The 19,942-nt window shown below is 40.3% G+C and overlaps 1 protein-coding gene and 1 long non-coding RNA gene across 3 annotated transcripts in view; one reads left to right on the forward strand and one right to left on the reverse strand.

Moving 5' to 3' along the window:
• Positions 1-204: 204 nt before the first annotated feature.
• LOC142757608 (alcohol dehydrogenase 1-like) overlaps positions 205-19,942 on the reverse strand; it is a 78,013-nt gene continuing 58,275 nt past the window's right edge. For both annotated transcript variants that reach the window (XM_075860633.1, XM_075860632.1), the window contains exons 6-9: positions 15,048-15,308; positions 6,329-6,464; positions 2,787-2,925; positions 205-468 (exon numbers count right to left, since the gene is read on the reverse strand). In XM_075860633.1, the coding sequence (XP_075716748.1) occupies positions 444-468; positions 2,787-2,925; positions 6,329-6,464; positions 15,048-15,308 (561 nt within the window). In that variant the 3' untranslated portion in view covers positions 205-443. The remainder of the gene's footprint in view (positions 469-2,786; positions 2,926-6,328; positions 6,465-15,047; positions 15,309-19,942) is intronic.
• On the forward strand, positions 17,479-17,908 carry LOC142757634 (uncharacterized). The gene is made up of 2 exons (XR_012883031.1): positions 17,479-17,527; positions 17,863-17,908. It is a non-coding gene; the product is annotated as an uncharacterized LOC142757634 (long non-coding RNA).

The following is a 19,942-nucleotide window of genomic DNA, read 5'->3' on the forward strand; positions in this document are numbered from 1 at the left end:
CATAACAAAACATGGTTATCTTAGTATTCGTTTGGCACATTTTAAGCCCCTCCCACATTATGCCACACCTCCTTTTCTAGGGTCAAGTGAGGTGCAATTAAAAGGGTCTAGTGAGGTATTAATAAATTAGACTAAAATGAAATGCACCAAACTGCGCCACAGTTTGGCGCATTATTCGACACATTTTATAAGCAGACACAGTAGTAAAGCTGCCCCAAAATGTTAGCATGTTTTTAATGAAGACTATTTGCAAAGTTGGTTTATTTTTACATTTTCAACTTTTCAAAGTTAACAAAGGCTTTAATTTTAACCAGATTTTATAACGTTTATTACATCAGATCAAAACAACATTATTGATTTCTGAAAACATTTTTGCTTTTAATCTTTAATATTCAATTTTTATCTAGTGTGTAGAAAGGATAACACTACGCAATACGTCCAGTTTAAAGCATCAGGATTGTGCGGATGCTGAAAAAAAATAGAAGCAAATTACTACATTATATGTAATATCAATCTATCTCCTTCCCTTTTCCCGTCCCTTGGTTGAACTTGATGGACATGTGTCTTTTTTCAGCCGTACTAACTATGTAACTATGTAACTATATCTATCTACAAAAAAATAGGCAGCACTCTGTAGATTTTAGGGGTACTTTATTACCCTGAGTGCAATGTTTCAGCTCTGCCCACTAAAGCCTTTCTCAAGCAATAAGGCCCCATGCACACGACCGTAATTTTGCTCCACAGTGACACCTTCCCGTATATTTACGGGAAGGTCTCCGGGCCGTAGAAAGGATCTGCAAAAGATAGTAAATGTCCTATTTTTATATTTTACGGACTGTGCTCCTATACTTTATAATGGGAGCACGTCCGCGGCCGGCAGCGCCTGTAATCATTTACCGTGATTACGGCTATGACCATGTGCAGCGGGCCTAACATGGTGTAACAACAGGGTATATAACACAGTGTCAATCAATTAACAGCATCCAATTGAAATGAAAAGTGCATAATAATAGTGTACAGTATATCACTCATGCATCATAAGAGTATAACACATTGTTTGAAGTGGTATTATATATATATATATATAAACAAGTGAGCTCTATATGTCTATTATAAAAATAGCTATTTTTAAAAATACCTTAATGGATCATTAGTGGTAGATTGGTACCATATGTAGCACCTCATGTGGGTACAGGTGCATATAATAATGATTGAAAATGACAGAATCACCTCCAGGTATCCAGTGAAGGAGAACAGGGACCAAAGCGGCGTGCAACTCAAGTCCGCGCATGTGCCATTGGTCTGTGGGTGGTAGAGTCGGCCGTAAAGAAAACTGGCGAAGGGGAATCACCTACGCATGTCAGCGCATGCATACAGAGTACATCCCGACCCTGTTGGTGTCGCTATGTTACATTTATAAAGTTGTTAAATGCAGATAAAGTATATTAATTCGGGGACGGATAATAGACTCTGTAGTGGACACTAGAAGGCGTGATGTTATTATATCACAAGGGGAGACCGCAACCTAGTGTAGGATAAAATATCAGGTGTGCCAACTTAAGTCACAGGAAGCAAAAGTCACTAGATAGTGACAAGTGGAATCCCATAGGCGCAGAAAAGAGGGGAGGAGACAAGTGACAACTCACTGTCATATAGGCAGTCAGAGTCACAAATCGCATCGTGTAGACAGGCACCATAGGCCAGTTGATATGGACCGGGGATTGGTGTGATTAACTCTTGTGTATGTTCACTACACCACGGTGCATTTCTACCTGTCTGTCACTATTCTCTAGTGGGTCCCACGTTCTAACATTAATGTCTGGAGGTTCCTGTATTGACACGGGTATGAAACACGCCTATGGTGCCTGTCTACACATGATGCGATATGTGACTCTGACTAACTATATGACAGTAAGTTGTCACTTGTCTCCTCCCCCCTTTTCTGCACCTATTGGATTCCACATGTCACTATCTTCATGTCTTTCGCTCCTTGTGACTTAAGTTGCAGATTTTCCGCATGGATGTTCTGTATGGTAAATCTGCAGCGGTTTACAGTTCCAGCCATGTGAAAGAGATTTAAACAAATGATCCACATGCTGCAGAAAATTTTCCGCATGTATATCAGAGTATGCTGAGGATTTCCAAAAGCCCCAGCATGCTTATTCTGTTGCGCATGTTCAAAGTGGATTTCACACTTTTCAATGTAGAAAAGTTGAAATCTGCAGCAAAATCCGCACATAAGATGAACGGATATTGCGCCAGAAAAATCTGTCATGTATATTTGGCAACTACGAGGAGTGTTGTGGTAGTGAGCATATTCAGACATTATCTACAGTCTACAATGTCGGTTTGTGTGTTGTTGTTTTTTTGGCATTTGATTATTTTTTATTGACCTTATCAAAGGTTATATTTAACAGGGTCTCACCCATCTAGATATTAAGTACAAAGTACCCGTCGGGAACACCAGATATATACACAATACAATTTGGATTCTTTGTGTGCAAGATACGTCTGGACACCTTTAGAAGTCTTGTTCAGTCCATGCCTCGAAGGGTTCAGAGCTGTTTTAATGGCACAAGGGGGGCTTAGGTAGTGAGGTAGGCAGGTGGGTTTAGTGTTCTGGTTGAACGGTGTGTATATATATATATATATACATACACACACACAGACACACACACACACACACACACACTGTATATACAGTAGAAAGAGAGAGTACAGAATACATCAGGAATTGTAACAAATAGACAAAATTGTTTATAGTTTTAAAGTGGCTATTATTATACCTTTGTCCAGATTGCAAAAGGTGAAACCCTTCATTGATGTCATCAAATGGCAAAGTATGGCTCACTAATCCATCTAAATTAAATTTATTTGACAGGTAGTCAGCAACCAATCTGGGAACAAAGTCCTTGCTTTTCCAGCCTGAAAATTCAAAGTAAGAACCTTATGTTATTCATTGCTTTATTGGCCCCTAAACTGAAATAACTTATCCATCTAAATTATTAAAAAACATTAAAGTTGGTTATACACGATCACACAGGACACGATCTGATTCTGCCCTATGAGATCATTAACCCCTTCCCGCTTTGGCCACTTCTGACCTTCCTGACAGAGCCTCATTTTTCAAATCTGACATTTTTCACTTTATGTGGTAATAACTTCGGAATGTTCTTACCTATCCAAGCGATTCTGAGATTGTTTTCTCATGACACATTGGACTTAATGTAACGGGTGAAACTTGGTCGATACATTCAGTATTTAGTTGTGAAAAACACCACAATTTTGCGAAAAATTAGCATTTTTCTAAATTTAAATGTATTTGCTTTTGAGGGTATGTTCACACGGCTTAGGAAAAAAAAAAAAATCTGAAAATACAGAGCTGGGGTGCCGATGAGCTGCAAACCCCTTAAATGCAGCAATCACTTTTGACCGCTGCATTTAAGGGGTTAATTGCAGGGATCAGAGCAAATTTCGGGCCCCGCCATTACCTCAGGGTGTCAGCTGTAGCATACAGCCGACATCTGGGGATGGTGGCACGAAATCAGCTTTTGAGCCGGTGTCCACCACTTGTCGTATGGATACGGCAAAATGTGGGATGCACTAGCTTTCCATGACGTATCCATACGACAAATGTTGGGAAGGGGTTAAAGCCTTTTCCAAAGAAGGCTTTGGGAAAAGCATCTCTAATCTCACCAGACGAAATGCGCTTGTGTAAGTGCGGTCAATATACTTTAGAGATATAAAAATCTCAGACTTAACCCCTATCCGCACGAGGACGTATAGTTACTGAGTTTTTTTTAGGGGTTTCTAGCATATCGGCAGACCCCGGTCCGAAATCGCGGGGTCTGCCGATAGTTAGTATGGCAAACGGAAGCCAAACAATGGCTTTATTCCTTGTAAAAATGAAAAAATTCTATGTTTCCACAGAAAAATAGGTGATTTTCATCTTCACAGACTAATTCCACTAAATTCTGCAAAAAAACTGTAGGGTCAAAATGCTAACTATACCCCTAGAGAAATGCCTTGAGGGGTGTAGTTTCCAAAATGGGGTCACTTTTTGGGGGCTTCGACTGTTTAGGTACCACAAGACCTCCTCAAACCTGAAATGGTGAATAAAATATATTCCTAAAAAAAGGAGACCCCAAAATCCACTAGGTGCTCCTTTGCTTCAGCGGCCTGTGTTTCAGTCCATTAGGACACTAGGGCCACATGTTGGATATTTTTAAAATCTGCAGAATCTGGGCAATAAATATTGAGTAGCATTTCCCTGGTAAAACCTTCTGTGTTACAGATTTTTTTTTATTACAAATGAATTTCGGCAAAAAAAATGAAATTTGTAAATTTCACCTCTACTTTGCCTTAATTCCTGTGAAACGCCTAAAGGGTTAAAATACTTTCTGAATGTGGTTTTGAATACCTTGAGGGGTGCAGTTTTCAAAATGAGGTGATTTATGGGGACTTTCTAATATATAAGGCCCTCAAAGCCACTTCAGAACTGAACTGGTCCCTGAAAAAATGGCCTATTGACATTTTCTTGAAAATATGAGAAATTGCTGCTAAAGTTCTAAGCCTCGTAACATCCTAGAAAAATAAAAGTACGTGAAAAAAAAATGATGCAAACATAAAGTAGACATATGGGGGATGTTAACTAGTAACTATTTTGTGTGGTATTACTATCTGTTTTACAAGCAAATACATTTAAATTTAGAAAAATGCAAATTTTTGGTAAAATTTGAAGTTTTTCACAAATAAATATTGAATTTATCAACCAAATTTTTTCACTAACATAAAGTACAATATGTCACGAGAAAACAATCTCAGAATCGCTAGGATAGGTAAAAGCATTCCGGAGTTATTACCACATAAAGTGACACATATCAGATTTGAAAAAATCATCTGTGTCCACAAGGCCAAAACAGGCTGTGTCCTAAAGGGGTTAAAGCGTACCTCCACTTTCACTGAAAAACGATTATAGTGCAAGAATGTGCACAATAATCCTCTCTCTAAATAACTTGTATTACCATTTCTGGTTCGGCTCATAACTCTTCAATAGGAGACAGAGTGTCCTGCTTGTCTCCATGGTTTCCGTGTGCAGAATCCTATAGCGCTGGAGGCCATTCTGCATACGGGAGCCATGGAGATGAGCAGGACACTCTGTCTCCTACTGCAAATTTATGATCCGCCGGCAGCATGGACTAAAGAAAGCCTGTGCTGCTGTTAAAAGCAGAAATGGCAATATACTAGTCCTTCTCAATGAAATAGAATATCATCAAAAAGTTAATTTATTTCAGTAATTCAATTCAAAAACTGAAACTTGTTATATAGATACATTACAAACAGAGTGATCTATTTCCAGCATTTTTTTCTTTTAATGTTGATGAGTATGACGAATAGTTAATGAAAACCCCAAATTTAGTCCCTCAGAAAATAAAAATATTATATAAGCCCAATTGAAAAAATTATTTTTAATACCGAAATGTTGGCCTACTAAAAAGTCTGTACAGTATATGCAGTCAACACTTGGTCGGGGCTCCTGTTGCAGGAATTACTGCATCAATGCGGCGTGGCATGGAGGCGATCAGCCTGTGCCACTGCTGAGGGGTTATGGAAGCCCAGGTTGCTTTGATAGCGCCCTTCAGCTCGTCTGCATTGTTGGTTCTGGTGTCTCATCTTACTCTTGACAATACCCCTTAGATTCTCTATGGGGTTTAGGTCAGGCGAGTTTGCTGGCCAATCAAACACAGTGATACTGCAGATATTAAACAAGGTATATTTTATATGCAATGCATATTTTATATTTGATCATAGTAGAAAAAACAAATTATATATCTATGTATGATGCCACCCTGCAGTCGTATTATCAGGTCACTTTCACTTCTAAAGATAGCAGCAGGGCTGGATTAAGATTGGTGAAGGCCCTTGGGCAAAAAATTGAGTGGAGGCTCCATGGCAATGTTGGAACTCGGAACCCACCTATATAGGAAAGTTGGCCATGCATACACATTTCCCTTTCCACTGAAGTCTATGGGAGTTATGAAGCCACTCATTCTCAGACTTCAAAAGGAAGATCTACACGCATGCATAGGGCCATTTCCACCTCTTCTCAGCTGGGCAGGATCAACAAACAGCCATCAGGGAAGGTGGGTAATGGAGGTCCCCAAGGTAGTGACAGCTCCAGGGAACGTGCCCTCCCTATAATCCAGCCCTTGATATCAGTTCTGAAAATAACATTTCACTACGGTATAGAGTTTTAAGCAATTCTCTATAATCAACAAAGTGGCCCTAAAATGGAGCTTCCTTGCAAGTTTCATTCATAAACTTATACCTCCAAATATGCTTCCTTTCCATGTACGACCTGTAAAGAGTAGATATGGATCAAAGGTAATGTGCGCGTTTGGAGGTGCCCCGCCTACGATGACACTGGTTCCATATCCCATGTGAGTACACTCCAAGGCTGCTCTCTAGTTCAAAGAAAGAAAAAAAAAATCATAAAAAATAAAAATCTTCCTAAAGTGCCGACTGTCCTGTCCACAACTGTGAATACTGCTCTTCTAGCTGCGAACAAAGCTGTAAAAAAATTATATGCATAAAGAACATTGGGAAATGGGATCTCACAAGCCTCTTGAAATAGGAAAATCACCTTTTATCGATCACATCTAAGTTATGAACTTAGATGTGATCGGTAACAGCTCCATCCTGCGTGTCAGAGACATGCAGGACCCGGTGACACTGAACCCGTCAGTCACGCTATCTGATACAGGTTTCAGTACTAGATACAGCTGCTGTATCTCAAAAAGTAAACATTATTTTTAATAAAAAGTATTTAGAAAGTTGAACCAAACACACTGATCGCCATTTTTTATTAAAAAAAAAAATACGATTTCAAAGGTGTACATAGCCTTTAAATATGATGGGGTTTATGGAGTAATATTACCTGGTGCCCTCCAGTTGTGCCCCCTGATCCACCGTTTTCCCACTTTTTCTCACTTTTCTCCGATTGGCCAGAGCTGCTCACATGAGCAGTTCTGTCCAATCCGTAAACAGAGGGAGTGTCTTAGAGTTTTGTGGGAAAGAATGGTCGGATCCAGCGCTGACAGAAGTAAAAGGAAACTTTTTCGAAGTTTTATTAGGTCTTGGTTAAAAGAAGGTATTCATTAGCGTATGTGGTATATCTTGCAATGATAGGTTTAAAGGTAGGTAGCCTACGCGTTTCGGATGGTGTCTCCGTTCTTATTCATGGCTTAGAATGAGTGTCTTAGACTCCGTTTGAGAAGCGCTGTGGCTATTTTAGGACAACACAGAGGGGACCCTAAAACGGTGGATCCACGATAGAGGGGCACTAGGTAATATTACTCTGTATACTTTTATCATTTTGTCCAGAAACTGGAGGGTCGCTTTAATGGTGATGAATCTGCTCAGGCCACTGCTTGAATATTGCTGCTGCTCTGTTAAAAGGAGGGGGGACCTGGCTGGAAGGTTTTTGCAGATCAGTACCTGCACAGATTTACAGTGCTGTGTGTACAAATGTATGTGTTATTTGCTCACTGAACAGTCAGATTTGACAGAAGTCTGTGTGTAAGATGTGATTGTTCAGTGAGAAAATAACAGAGATAATTTTTTCATACAGCACATAACATGCTGCTTCCATAACGCCGCACTGCAGGGACATTTTAATCACGGAGCTCAGTTTCCTGCCACTTCATGCACTGGCAGCTGCCTGCATTTGGACTATTGGACACACCAGCAGATTACAGCAGTTTTTAGGAAAAAAAGGGTGTGTAATACTCTGGAAAATACAGTATATAAATTTTGTTTTGCCATAATCATATTGACCCGCAGTATAAAGTTAACATGTCATTTGTACCGCACGGTGAAAGCCGTAAAAAGAAAACCCAGAAAACAATGGTGAAATCGCTGGTTTTATTACACTACACACCACAAATTTTCCATTACTTTATATGATACATTAAATGGGGTTATTAAAAAATACAACTTGGCCTGCAAAAATCAAGCTCTCGTATGGCTAAGTCAATGAAAAAATAAAAAAGTTACGGCTCTTGGAATACGGGGAGGGACAAAATGGCTGCGGCGGGAAAGGGTCACTATTGGGAGGGAGTGGAAAAAACAGCAATCATGCCATTGTTTATTGGGATATTTTTTTTACATTGTTTACTGTGAGGTATAAATAACATGGTAACTTTAACCCCTTCCCGACATTTGCCGTAAGTATACGTCATGGAAAGCCAGTGCTTCCCGCAAAATGTCGTATACTTACGACAAATGTTTGGCACCGGCTCAGAAGCTGAGTCGGTGCCATAATCGCCGAATCTCAGCTGTATCTGACAGCTGACATCCGGCTGTAATGGCGGGGACCGAAATTAGCTTCGATCCCCGCCATTAACCACTTAAGTGCAGCGCTCAAACGCGATCGCTACACTTAAGGTGTTTGCAGATCATCGGAACCCCAGCAATGAAATTGCCGGGGTTCCGGTGGCTGCAATGGCAACCAGAGGCCTAATACTGGCCTCCCGGTCTGCCTAGCACCGAAGCCGGTCAAGATCCGCCCGACGGCGGAGCCTGATCAGCTTCAGTAGCCGCCGGCAAGATGGCGCCGGCTCAGGAGCTGATCCGGCGTCATCAGCGGTGGAAGTCAGCTGTATGTTACAGTTGACATCCACCAGTAACGGCAGGAACCGGAGCTAGCTCCGATCTCTGCCATTAACCCCTTCGATGCAGCAATCGAAAGCGATTGCTGCATCGTAGCGGTTACTAGCAGATCGCCAGCCCTGACAGGCAATCAGGACTGGCGACTGCTGCTATGGCAACAGGAGACACAATGGTCTCCTGCTCTGCCATTACGTAAGCCGATTTAGGCCCCGCCGGGAGGTGAAGCCTAATCGGCTTGCTGTCAGTGAATGACTGACAGATCTAATACATTGCACTACCTACGTAGAATCTGACCGTTGGAACTTCAAGTCCCCTAGTGGGACTTGAGAAAAAGTGTAAAAAAAGTATAAAAAAGTGCAAAAAATAAAAGTTTGAAAACAATAAAAGTTTCAAGTAATAAAATAAAACACAATCCCCCTTTTACTCTTATCAAGTCCTTTATTATTGAAAAATAATAATAAACCATACGTATTTAGTATCGCCGAGACCGTAACGACCTGAGGTATCAAAATATTATATTATTTATTGCACCCGGTGAACAGCGTAAAAAAAAAAAACTTAAAAAACTTTACCAGAGTTTCTGTTTTTTGGTAACTTTGTCCTACAAATATTAGAATAAAAAGTGATCAAAAAGTCGCACACATCCAAAAATGGTACCTATAAAAACTATAGCTCGTCCCGCAAAAAACAAGCCCTCATACAGCTCCGTCGACAAAAAAATTAAAAAGTTATGGTTCTCACAACTTGGCGACAGAAAAAAGACATTCTTTTTACAAAAGTAATTTTATTGTGCAAAAAGTTGTAAAACATAAAAAAGTGCTATAAATTAGGTATCGCCGGAATTGTACTGACCCGCAGAATAAAGTTAACGTAATTTATAACGCATGGTGAACGCTGTATAAAAAAAAATAAAAAAGCTGTGCCAGAATTGCGTTTTTTTGTTTACCTGGCCTCCCAAAGAAATAGGATAAAAGCTGATCATAAAGTCGCATGTACCCCAAAATGGTACCAATAATAACTACAGCTCGTCCCACAACAAACCAGCCCTCATACCACTACATCTATGAAAAATAAAATTAGTTATGGCTCCAATACGTCAGGAAATAAAAAAATATGCAGTTGTGCATGTCCAAGGGGAACATTTCTTCTGTTTCAAGAGGCGATTTATCAAGGACCTAAAATTAGGGAACCAGGAAGGGGAGGGCCCAAACATATCTGCTGGAAGCGACGGTGCCCGTATTATACCAGGACAACACTTCCCAGCAAAATTCCCCAAACTGCAAAGGTGCGGAGTGTGCACGAAAAGGGGGATAAGAAAGGACGCCATTTATCAGTGCGACACCGGCCTGTGCAGAAAGGATTGCTTCACAGCGTAACACACATCTATGGATCATTTTATTGTTTTTTTACCCCATTATTATACCACCTGACTATGCCCCTGATATACTCCGCCCGGCTTACATGTACCCCCACATTATAAATGGAAACATCAGCAATACTCAAATAAATCTACTACCAAGCAAAATCCGCTCTCCAAAAGGCAAATGGTGCTCCCTCCGCTCTGAACCCTACAGCGTGCCCTAACAGCAGTTTCCTTCCACATATATGGCATCGTCATACCCGGGAGAACCCTTTTAACAATTTTTGGGGTGTGTGTGTCTCCAGCGTCATAAGCTGGGCATGACATATTTGCCACTGAATGGCATATCTAGGGAAAAATATAAATTTTTAATTTGCACTATCCGCAGTGCAATCATTTATGGAAAAGACCTGTGGGGTGAAAATGCTCACTACACCCCTTAATAAATGCCTTGAGGGGTGCAGTTTCCATAATGGGGTCACTTCTCAGGGTTTTCTTTTTATTATTTCACATCTGAGCCTCTGCAGTTGTGAAGCAATACTTTGTAAATCGCCAAATTAGGCCTCAATTTGACATGGTACGCTTTCACTCCTGAGCCTGGTCGAATGTCCAGGCAAAAGATTAGGGCCACATGTAGGGTGTTTCTAAAACCGGGAAACCCAGCATAATAATTAGAGAGCTGTCTTGTTATGGTGGCACAAGCTGGGCACCACATATTGGCATATCTACGGAAAAAAAATCAATTTTCACTCTGCAACATCGAGTGCACACCAATTTCTGCCAATCACCTGCAGGGTTAAAATGCTTACTACACCCCTAGGTAAATGCATTGAGGGGTGTAGTTTCCAAAATTGGGTCACTTCTGGGGGGTTTCCACTGTTTTGGGCCCAGAGGCGCCCAGAAACCAATCCAGCAACATCTGCACTCCAAATGGCGGTCCTTCCCTTCTGAGCCCTGCCGTTTGCCCAAACAAGCAGTTTATGACCACATGTGTGGTATTGCCGTACTCGGGAAAAATTGCTTTACAAATGTTGGGTTCTTTTTTTCCTTTATTTGTTGAGAAAATAAAAAAATTTGCGCTAAAGCTACGTCTTTTTGAAGAAAAAGGATTGTTTTTATTTTCACTGCCCAATTCTAATAAATTCTATGAAACATCTGTGGGGTCAAAACGCTCACTACACCCCGAGATGAATTCCTCAAGAGGTGTAGTTTCCTAAATGGAGTCACTTTTAGGGCATTTTCATTGTTTTGTCCCCTCAGAGGCTTTGCAAATGTGACACGGCCTCCGAGAACCATTCCTGCTAAATGTGATCTCCAAAAGCCAAATAGTGATCTTTCCCTTCTAAGCCCCGCCGTGTGTTCAAACAGCCAGTTATTACCACATGTGGGGTATTGTTTTACTCGGGAGAAATTGCTTTGCAAATTTTACGGTGCTTTTTCTCCTTCAGTCCTTGTGGAAATGAGAAAAATTTGCTAAACCTACATTTTCTTTGAAAAAATTTAGATTGTCATTTTCAGGGCCTACTTACAATAATTTATGCAAAAAACCTGTGGGGTCAAAACGCTCACTATACCCCTAGATAATTTCCTCAATGGGTGTAGTTTCCAAAATGGGGTCACTTGTGGGGGGTTTCCACTGTTTTGTCACCTCAGGGGCTTTGTAAATATGACATGGCCTCCGCAAATCATTCCTGCTAAATTTGAGCTCCAAAAGCCAAATAGCGCTCTTTCCCTTCTCAGCCACGCCGTGTCTCCAAACAGCCGTTTATTACCACATTTGGGGTAGTGTTTTACTCGGGAGAAATTGTTTTACAAATTTTACGGTGCTTTTTCTCCTTCAGTCCTTGTGGAAATGAGAAAAAATTAGCTAAACCTACATTTTCTTTGAAAATATTTAGATTGTCATTTTCAGGGCCTAATTCCAATAATTTATGCAAAAAAACCTGTGGGGTCAAAACACTCACTATACCCCTAGATAATTTCTTCAATGGGTGTAGTTTCCAAAATGGGGTCATTTGTGGGGGGATTTCACTGTTTTGTCCCATCAGGGGCTTTGTAAATGTGACATGGCCTCTGAATACTATTCCTGCTAGATTTGAGCTCCAAAAGCCAAATAGCGCTCTTTCCTTTCTAAGCCCTGCCGTGTGTCCAAACAGCCGTTTGTTACCACATGTGGGGTATTGTTTTACTCGGGAGAAATTGCTTTACAAATTTTGCGGTGCTTTTTCTCCTTTAGTCCTTGTGGAAATGAGAAAAAAAATCGCTAAACCTACATTTTCTTTGAAAAAAATTAGATATTAATTTTCACGGCCTACTTCCAATAATTTCTGTAAAAAACCTGTGCGGTCAAAATGCTCACTATACCCCTAGATAATTTCCTTGAGGTTTGTAGTTTCCCAGAAGGGTCACTTTTGGGGGATTTTCACTGTTTTGGCACCGCAAGAACCCTTCAAACCTGACATGGTGCCTAAAATATATTCTAACAAAAATAAGGCCCCAAAATCCAGTAGGTACTCCTTTGCTTCTGTAGCCTATGCTTCAGTCCAGTAGCACGCTACGGCCACATGTAGGATATTTCCTAAAACTGCAGAAACTGGGCAACAAATATTGGGTTGCATTTCTCTGGTAAAACCTTTTGTGTTATAAAAAAAATAGTATTCAAAATTTATTTCTGCAAAAAAATATGAAATTTGTAAATTTCACCTCTACTTTGCTTTAATTCCTTTGAAATGTGTAAAGGGTTAAGACATTTTCTAAATGCTGTTTTGAATACTTTGAGGGGTGAAGTTTTTAAAATGGGGTCACTTTTTGGGGGTTTCTAATATATAAGGCCCTCAAAGCCACTTCACAACTGAACTGGCCCCTGTAAAAATAGCCTTTTGAAATTTTCTTGAAAATGTGAGAAATTGCTGCTAAAGTTCTAAGCCTTGTAACGTCCTAGAAAAATAAAAGGATGTTCAAAAAACGATGCCAATCTAAAGTAGACATGTGGGGGATGTTAATTAGCAACAATTCTGTGTGTTATAACTGCCTGTCTTACAAGCAGATACATTTAAATTGAGAAAATTGCAAACTTTTGCAATTTTTCACAAAATTTTGGTGTTTTTCACAATTAAATACTGAACATATCGAGCAAATTTTGCCAGTAAAGTGCAATGTGTCACGAGAAAACAATCTCAGAATCGCTTGAATAGGTGAAAGCATTCCGGAGTTATTACCACATAAAGTGACACATGTCAGATTTGAAAAATGAGGCTCTGTCAGGAAGGTCAAAAGTGGCTAAAGAGGGAAGGGGTTAAGCTATAGGTCTTTCCGATTACGGCGAAAAAAAAAAAGAAAAAAAAAAAAAGAAACAAAAAAAGAAATATATATATATGTGTGTGTGTGTGTGTGTGTGTGTGTGTGTATATATATATATATATATATATATATATATATATATATATATATATAAATAGTTTTTTTTAAATAATAATTTATCTATTTTTTTAAATGTTAAAACTGAGTAAAATCATAGTGTCACTTCCACAAGAAGCCACAGTCTTCAAATAGTTCGGTCTAAGGGTATGTGCACATGGCAACGCAAAATACGTCTGATATTACAGAGCTGTTTTCAGGCTCCTGAGTTTCAGACCTTTTTACAAGTGCACACGTTTTTCGCGGCGTCCATTACAGACATAATTGGAGCTGTTCTTCATTGAAGTCAATGAAAAATGGCTCCAATTACATTCCATGAAGTGTCCTGCACTTTCTTGACGCGGGCGTAATTTTACGCGCCGTCTTTTGACAGCGATGCGTAAAATGACAGCTCGTCTGCACAGAACATCGTAAGACCCATTGCAAGCCATAAGCAAATGTTTGCCGACGTATTGGAGCCGTCTTTTCAGGTGTAATTCGAGGCGTAAAACGCCTCCATTACGCCTGAAAATAGGTCGTGTGCACATACCCTAATCCCACAACAATAACAAACAAAAAAAAACGTGACCAAATTGCATTTACTGGAGAGGTAGAAGTTTCATAGAGTTTGGAGAAAAAAAGGTTTTATTACATTTGAACAAGAATATATTTGAATCCACCGCGTTCCATTAACGAAGTTGTAATTTGGAACCATTTTGTGGGACATACAACTTATTGATTAACTTTTGGAGAGAATTTTTTTTTATGCATTGCTTTATGGGATTTGTTTTATATGGCATTTGCTATGCGGTATATATAGTATTTTAACTTTATTGTACAGGTCATTACGATTGTGGCAATACTGTATATGTATTTTTTTATGATATACTATTTTTACACATTAGAAACATTTGTATTGAAAAAAAATAGCTTTATTTTATGTTTTTTTAATTTTATTAATCTTTATTCAACATTTTTTTTTAGTCCCACTAGGAGACTTGAAGGTGCAATCACTTGATGGGATGGGATACTTAATATTTCAAAGCAGAACATTCTTCAAAGTAACTAGGGTAACTGTGGTGATAGTATAATCACAGTTTCCTATTATAATTATTTATTGCAGTGTCTTTCAGATTCCATAGAGAGTAAGCAATGCAAAACCTGATAAATGGCTTTTAGTGTCTGAATAGCAAAAGACCCACCCACCATTCTGTACCATACAGGATTTACACACTCTTGTCAAGATTAGCGCGGTCCCCTTCTATGATGAAAAAATATGTAGCTGCCGCTTTTCCAGCACTTCTGCCACCTTCATTTTGCTGGTGAAGATGTCTGCCACTTCCCAGTTCTGGGTTGTGAAGTTTTTCCAGTGCTGTAAAGCCTCCTTCAAACACACATTTTTTTTTAGCATTTAAAACCGCATTATTCCGATTTCAGTGACCACATGCACATTTCAAATAATATGAATATAATATATGAATATAATATAAAATACTAAGTAACATAATAATAAATCGGGTAGATGTGATACTATTTTTTTTTTACTTGCGGTCACTTGCAGATTTGTAATTCTACATGAATAATTTAACAAGTTAGGACAGCAATGTTTAAATATACATACCATGGCATCTGTACTTCCGATACACTCAAATGAATAATGTACTCCATGCCCTGTCATGTCAATTATCACCTCCTGTATTGGCTTGTTGTAATCCTTAGGGTTGATGCATTCTGTAGCGCCAAACACCAGTGCCTTTTCAAACTTACTACTGTTTATGTCTATGGCTATTATTCTTGAAGCTCCAGATAATTTACAGCCTATGATGGTTGACAGCCCAACGGCTCCTAAACCAAATATGGCACAAGTAGAACCGGGCTCTACCTGCACAAACACAAAACAATGTTTATTAGAATTCAACATCATGCGCTACCTAGTAAAGGATGTTTTTTTATTCTATTTCTACTAATGCTCCATGTGCTGATTATGTAGAAATAAAAGTACAAGAGGGAAAGAAGTTATGTACAGATCATATTCACTCACAATTCAAAGTAATAAATGTGTTCTTGACAGAAAGTGATGGCATATCACTAGGATATTCCATCCCTTTTTGATTGATGGGGTTCAGGGTCGCCAACCTCCACTTCAATCATTTCTGGACAACGGAGCTAAAAATCACAGACAAACCAAAATTTTCACGGAAACATTGCAAAATCATTGCCTGTGCACTGTGCAGTGCGCTAGAAGTGATTCACCAATCACAGCCCCGCTTGTAGCTTTCCCCCGCTAACTTAGTGTGGGAAAGCTGCAAGTGGGGCTGTGCTTGGGGAGTTCAACTCATTCACCAGTCACTCCACCACCACTGCTGCTACCACCAGGGCCTGTTTTAGACACATTGTGGCCCTGGGCAAAGTTAAAAGTGGGGCCCCAAAAGCTGAATTACTGTATCAATAATGATGTAAATTCAGAAGGCGGTGTGCAGGGAACTGCATCGCTGATTTCTAGCGCGTCCAGGAGTGTTCCAAGCCCCCAAAGCATTTGTCCTCCCTCTCGCACAAAAAAATGACCTATATACATATACAGTTATTAAATCATACCACTATACCAGATTAAATATTACCCCTATACTGTTACTGAACACAACTCACTAATATAAGACCAATATTACCAATAATAACACAATATAAGGTCCAAATAATACTGCCACACCATAACCACATAGTGACTGAATATTACCCCCATACTGTTACTGAATAATACCACTACACCATAACTACATAGTGACTGAATAATACCGCCATACTGTTACTGAATAATACCGCCGCACCATAATCACATAGTGACTGAATAATACCCCCATACTGTTACTGAATAATAGCTCCACACTATAACCACATAGTGACTGAATAATACCCCCATACTGTTACTGAATAATACCACCACACTATAACCACATAGTGACTGAATAATACCCCCATACTGTTACTGAATAATACCGCCACACCATAACCACATAGTGACTGAATAATACCCCCATACTGTTACTAAATAATACCGCCGCACCATAATCACATAGTGACTGAATAATACCCCCATACTGTTACTAAATAATACCGCCGCACCATAATCACATAGTGACTGAATAATACCCCCATACTGTTACTGAATAATACCGCCGCACCATAATCACATAGTGACTGAATAATACCCCCATACTGTTACTGAATAATAGCTCCACACTATAACCACATAGTGACTGAATAATACCCCCATACTGTTACTGAATAATACCGCCACACCATAACCACATAGTGACGTAATAATACCCCCATACTGTTACTGAATAATACCACCACACCATAACTACATAGTGACTGAATAATACCCCCATACTGTTACTAAATAATACCGCCGCACCATAATCACATAGTGACTGAATAATACCCCCATACTGTTACTGAATAATACCGCCACACCATAACCACATAGTGACTGAATAATACCCCCATACTGTTACTGAATAATACCACCACATCATAACCACATAGTGACTGAATAATACCCCCATACTGTTACTGAATAATACCACTACACCATAACTACATAGTGACTGAATAATACCCCCATACTGTTACTAAATAATACCGCCGCACCATAATCACATAGTGACTGAATAATACCACCATACTGTTACTGAATTACACTGCCACACCATAACCACATAGTGACTAAATAATACCCCCATAGTGTTACTAAATAATAGCTCCACACTATAACCACATAGTGACTGAATAATACCACCATACTGTTACTAAATAATAGCTCCACACTATAACCACATAGTGACTGAATAATACCTGTGCTGCTCATAGGCGTAATGTTATAGACTGAGATTTGTGACGTTATTTTCTATGCAAGTAATTAGTGCTCCAGCTGCCATCTAGTGGCCAGTGTTAGTAATTTCCTCCTTTGTGTAATTTCTTGTATTCCCCACCCATGAGAAGGTGAAAAGCATTCTGGGAAGAAGAAGGGCAGTCCGTCTATATCTGCTCTGAGAGAAGACCATTTTGATTCATTCCATCCCTCTCGTCCAAGTATAGTCGGTAAGCAGATAGATGGTTTATATTACTGGCTATCAGCAGCCACAGGAATACTGTTAGGACAGTATTCACTCTGTTACATGGGACTGTAATATATCAGTTAGTGTAGTTGTGAAGCTCGGCCTAGCCTCATGGTCAGCCATGTATGGTCCTTTACTGTATTTGTACTGCCATACACTGTTCATACTGTACTATAACTGTTATCTCTACTGTTTATTTGTATATAGGCTTAATATATATCAGCCTGTTACCTGTATATGTAGTACATTTATTCAATGTGCCTTATTCTTATGTATTGCTGTAATCTAATGGCATATATATTCTTGTTTGTTCCTCAGTTTTACCCTAATCCTACGACCAGTTAATAAAGCTACAGACTTTCAACCAGTCTCATTTATTGGCTAGTAGGAAAGTGTTTAGCTGCCTGTCGAGCTCCACATAGAGCCCGGGGGTGCGTGAAGTGGGGGCAGGACAGTAAAACGACTGCTGGAATCAAGAAGGAAAGGATTAAGACTACACTGAGGTCTGCTACTGTCTACGCAGTCACCTGCAAACAGGCAACACGGCGATCTCTACGGTCAAACTATGTCACGAAGCCAGACATCTTCTCTCAAGACAAGATCACATGTCAGTTCCTCCAAGGCATCATCTGTTGGCAATGCAGCCGCCATCGCCCGCGCAAAGGCTGAAGCAGCAAAGACACGGGCCACCTTTGCTGAGCAAGAGATGCAACTGAAATTACAACAAGCATCCTTGGAAGCCTCGCTAGACGTGGAAAGGGCGCGCCTGGAAGCGACACTTGCAAAGCTCACCATTGAAAAGGAAGCAGCAGCTGCCATAGCTGAAGCAGAAGTCTTAGAAGCAGCCGCATACCCTGACAGTGAGCACAGCAGACATAGCAATGTGCTAGGCCTAGAACAGGATCCCAAAGATGCACTACAGCGCACTTCAGAATATGTCCTTCAACACTCCTTCAGTAACCCTCAGACTGCACAAGAAACAAAAGAGATCATCAGAGAGCCAAGTCAAACACACCAGACCTTGCGTCAGGAAGCTGACCTCAAACCACAGTTCTGCAAGCAAGAGAATGACACAGCTCAAGTCAACTTCCCTGCTCACCAAAGAACCCAACCTCCATTCCAGTATACAGGAAGTTTCTTCACCCCAAAACGGTATGGCACGGGCGAGCCTGAAGCAGAGACTCCTAACAGGTATGACCACACACCAGACTCTCACCATGGCAATGCTCTGCCAACCTGTCTCAGTACTAACCAAGCCACAATAGACTTTGCTAAGTTCTTTGCTCGACATGAGCTGGTCACCAAGGGACTTGTAAAGTTTAGCGATAGTCCTGAGAACTATAGAGCTTGGCGATCCTCTTTCCAGAATGTTATCAGAGACTTAGACTTGTCATGCAGAGAAGAGCTAGATCTCCTAGTGAAATGGCTTGGAAATGAATCTGCTGAGCATGCTAGGAGGATCAGGGCCATCAACACAAACTACCCAGAAACAAGTCTTAAGATGATCTGGGACAGACTTGATGAGTGTTATGGCTCGGCAGAGGTGATAGAAAGTGCATTATTCAAAAGAATTGAGGACTTCCCTAAAATAGCTAGTAAAGGCTACCAAAAACTTAGGGAACTCAGTGACCTTTTAATGGAACTACAGGTCGCCAAGGCAGAAGGAGATTTATTGGGACTTGCATTCCTTGACACAGCCAGAGGTGTCAACCCTATAATCCAAAAACTTCCCTACAACCTGCAGGAGAAGTGGGTCACACATGGCTCTAGGTACAAGCAAATTCACAATGTACCATTCCCTCCTTTCAGTGTGTTTGTGGAATTTATTACACAGCAAGCAAGAATTAGGAATGATCCTAGCTTCGATCTTACACTATCCTGTGCCACTCCTTCTGGTTTCAAGCAGCATAAAACACCAGTGGCAGTTCACAAAACTGATGTTTCTCTTAAAGGTTATCCCTACAGGTCTTCAAGCTCCTCTCACCAAGAGGACAGATTCCAGGATCCCAGTAAGCAGTGTCCCCTGCACAGGAAGCCACATTCCCTACTGAAATGCAGAGCCTTCAGGGAGAAGTCCATGGAGGACCGCAAAGCCTTCCTCAGAGAAAACAAGATCTGCTACAAATGCTGCTTAGCGACATCACATTTCGCCAAGGACTGTAAGGTCAGTGTAAAATGTACAGAATGTGACAGCACAGATCACAACACAGCTTTACACCCTGGGCCACCACCATGGACACATGCAGTAAGTGCCCAGGAGCAGGGCGGAGAGGAAATGAACACTGATACAGAGACACCAGCAGTTACTTCTCAATGTACTGAGGTCTGCAAAGGACTTATAGGTGGCAGGTCCTGTTCAAAAATCTGCCTAGTCAGAGTTTACCCAACAGGCCACAAA

The sequence above is a fragment of the Rhinoderma darwinii genome, chromosome 1, assembly GCF_050947455.1.
Source record: "Rhinoderma darwinii isolate aRhiDar2 chromosome 1, aRhiDar2.hap1, whole genome shotgun sequence".
Classification (NCBI taxonomy): domain Eukaryota; kingdom Metazoa; phylum Chordata; class Amphibia; order Anura; family Rhinodermatidae; genus Rhinoderma; species Rhinoderma darwinii.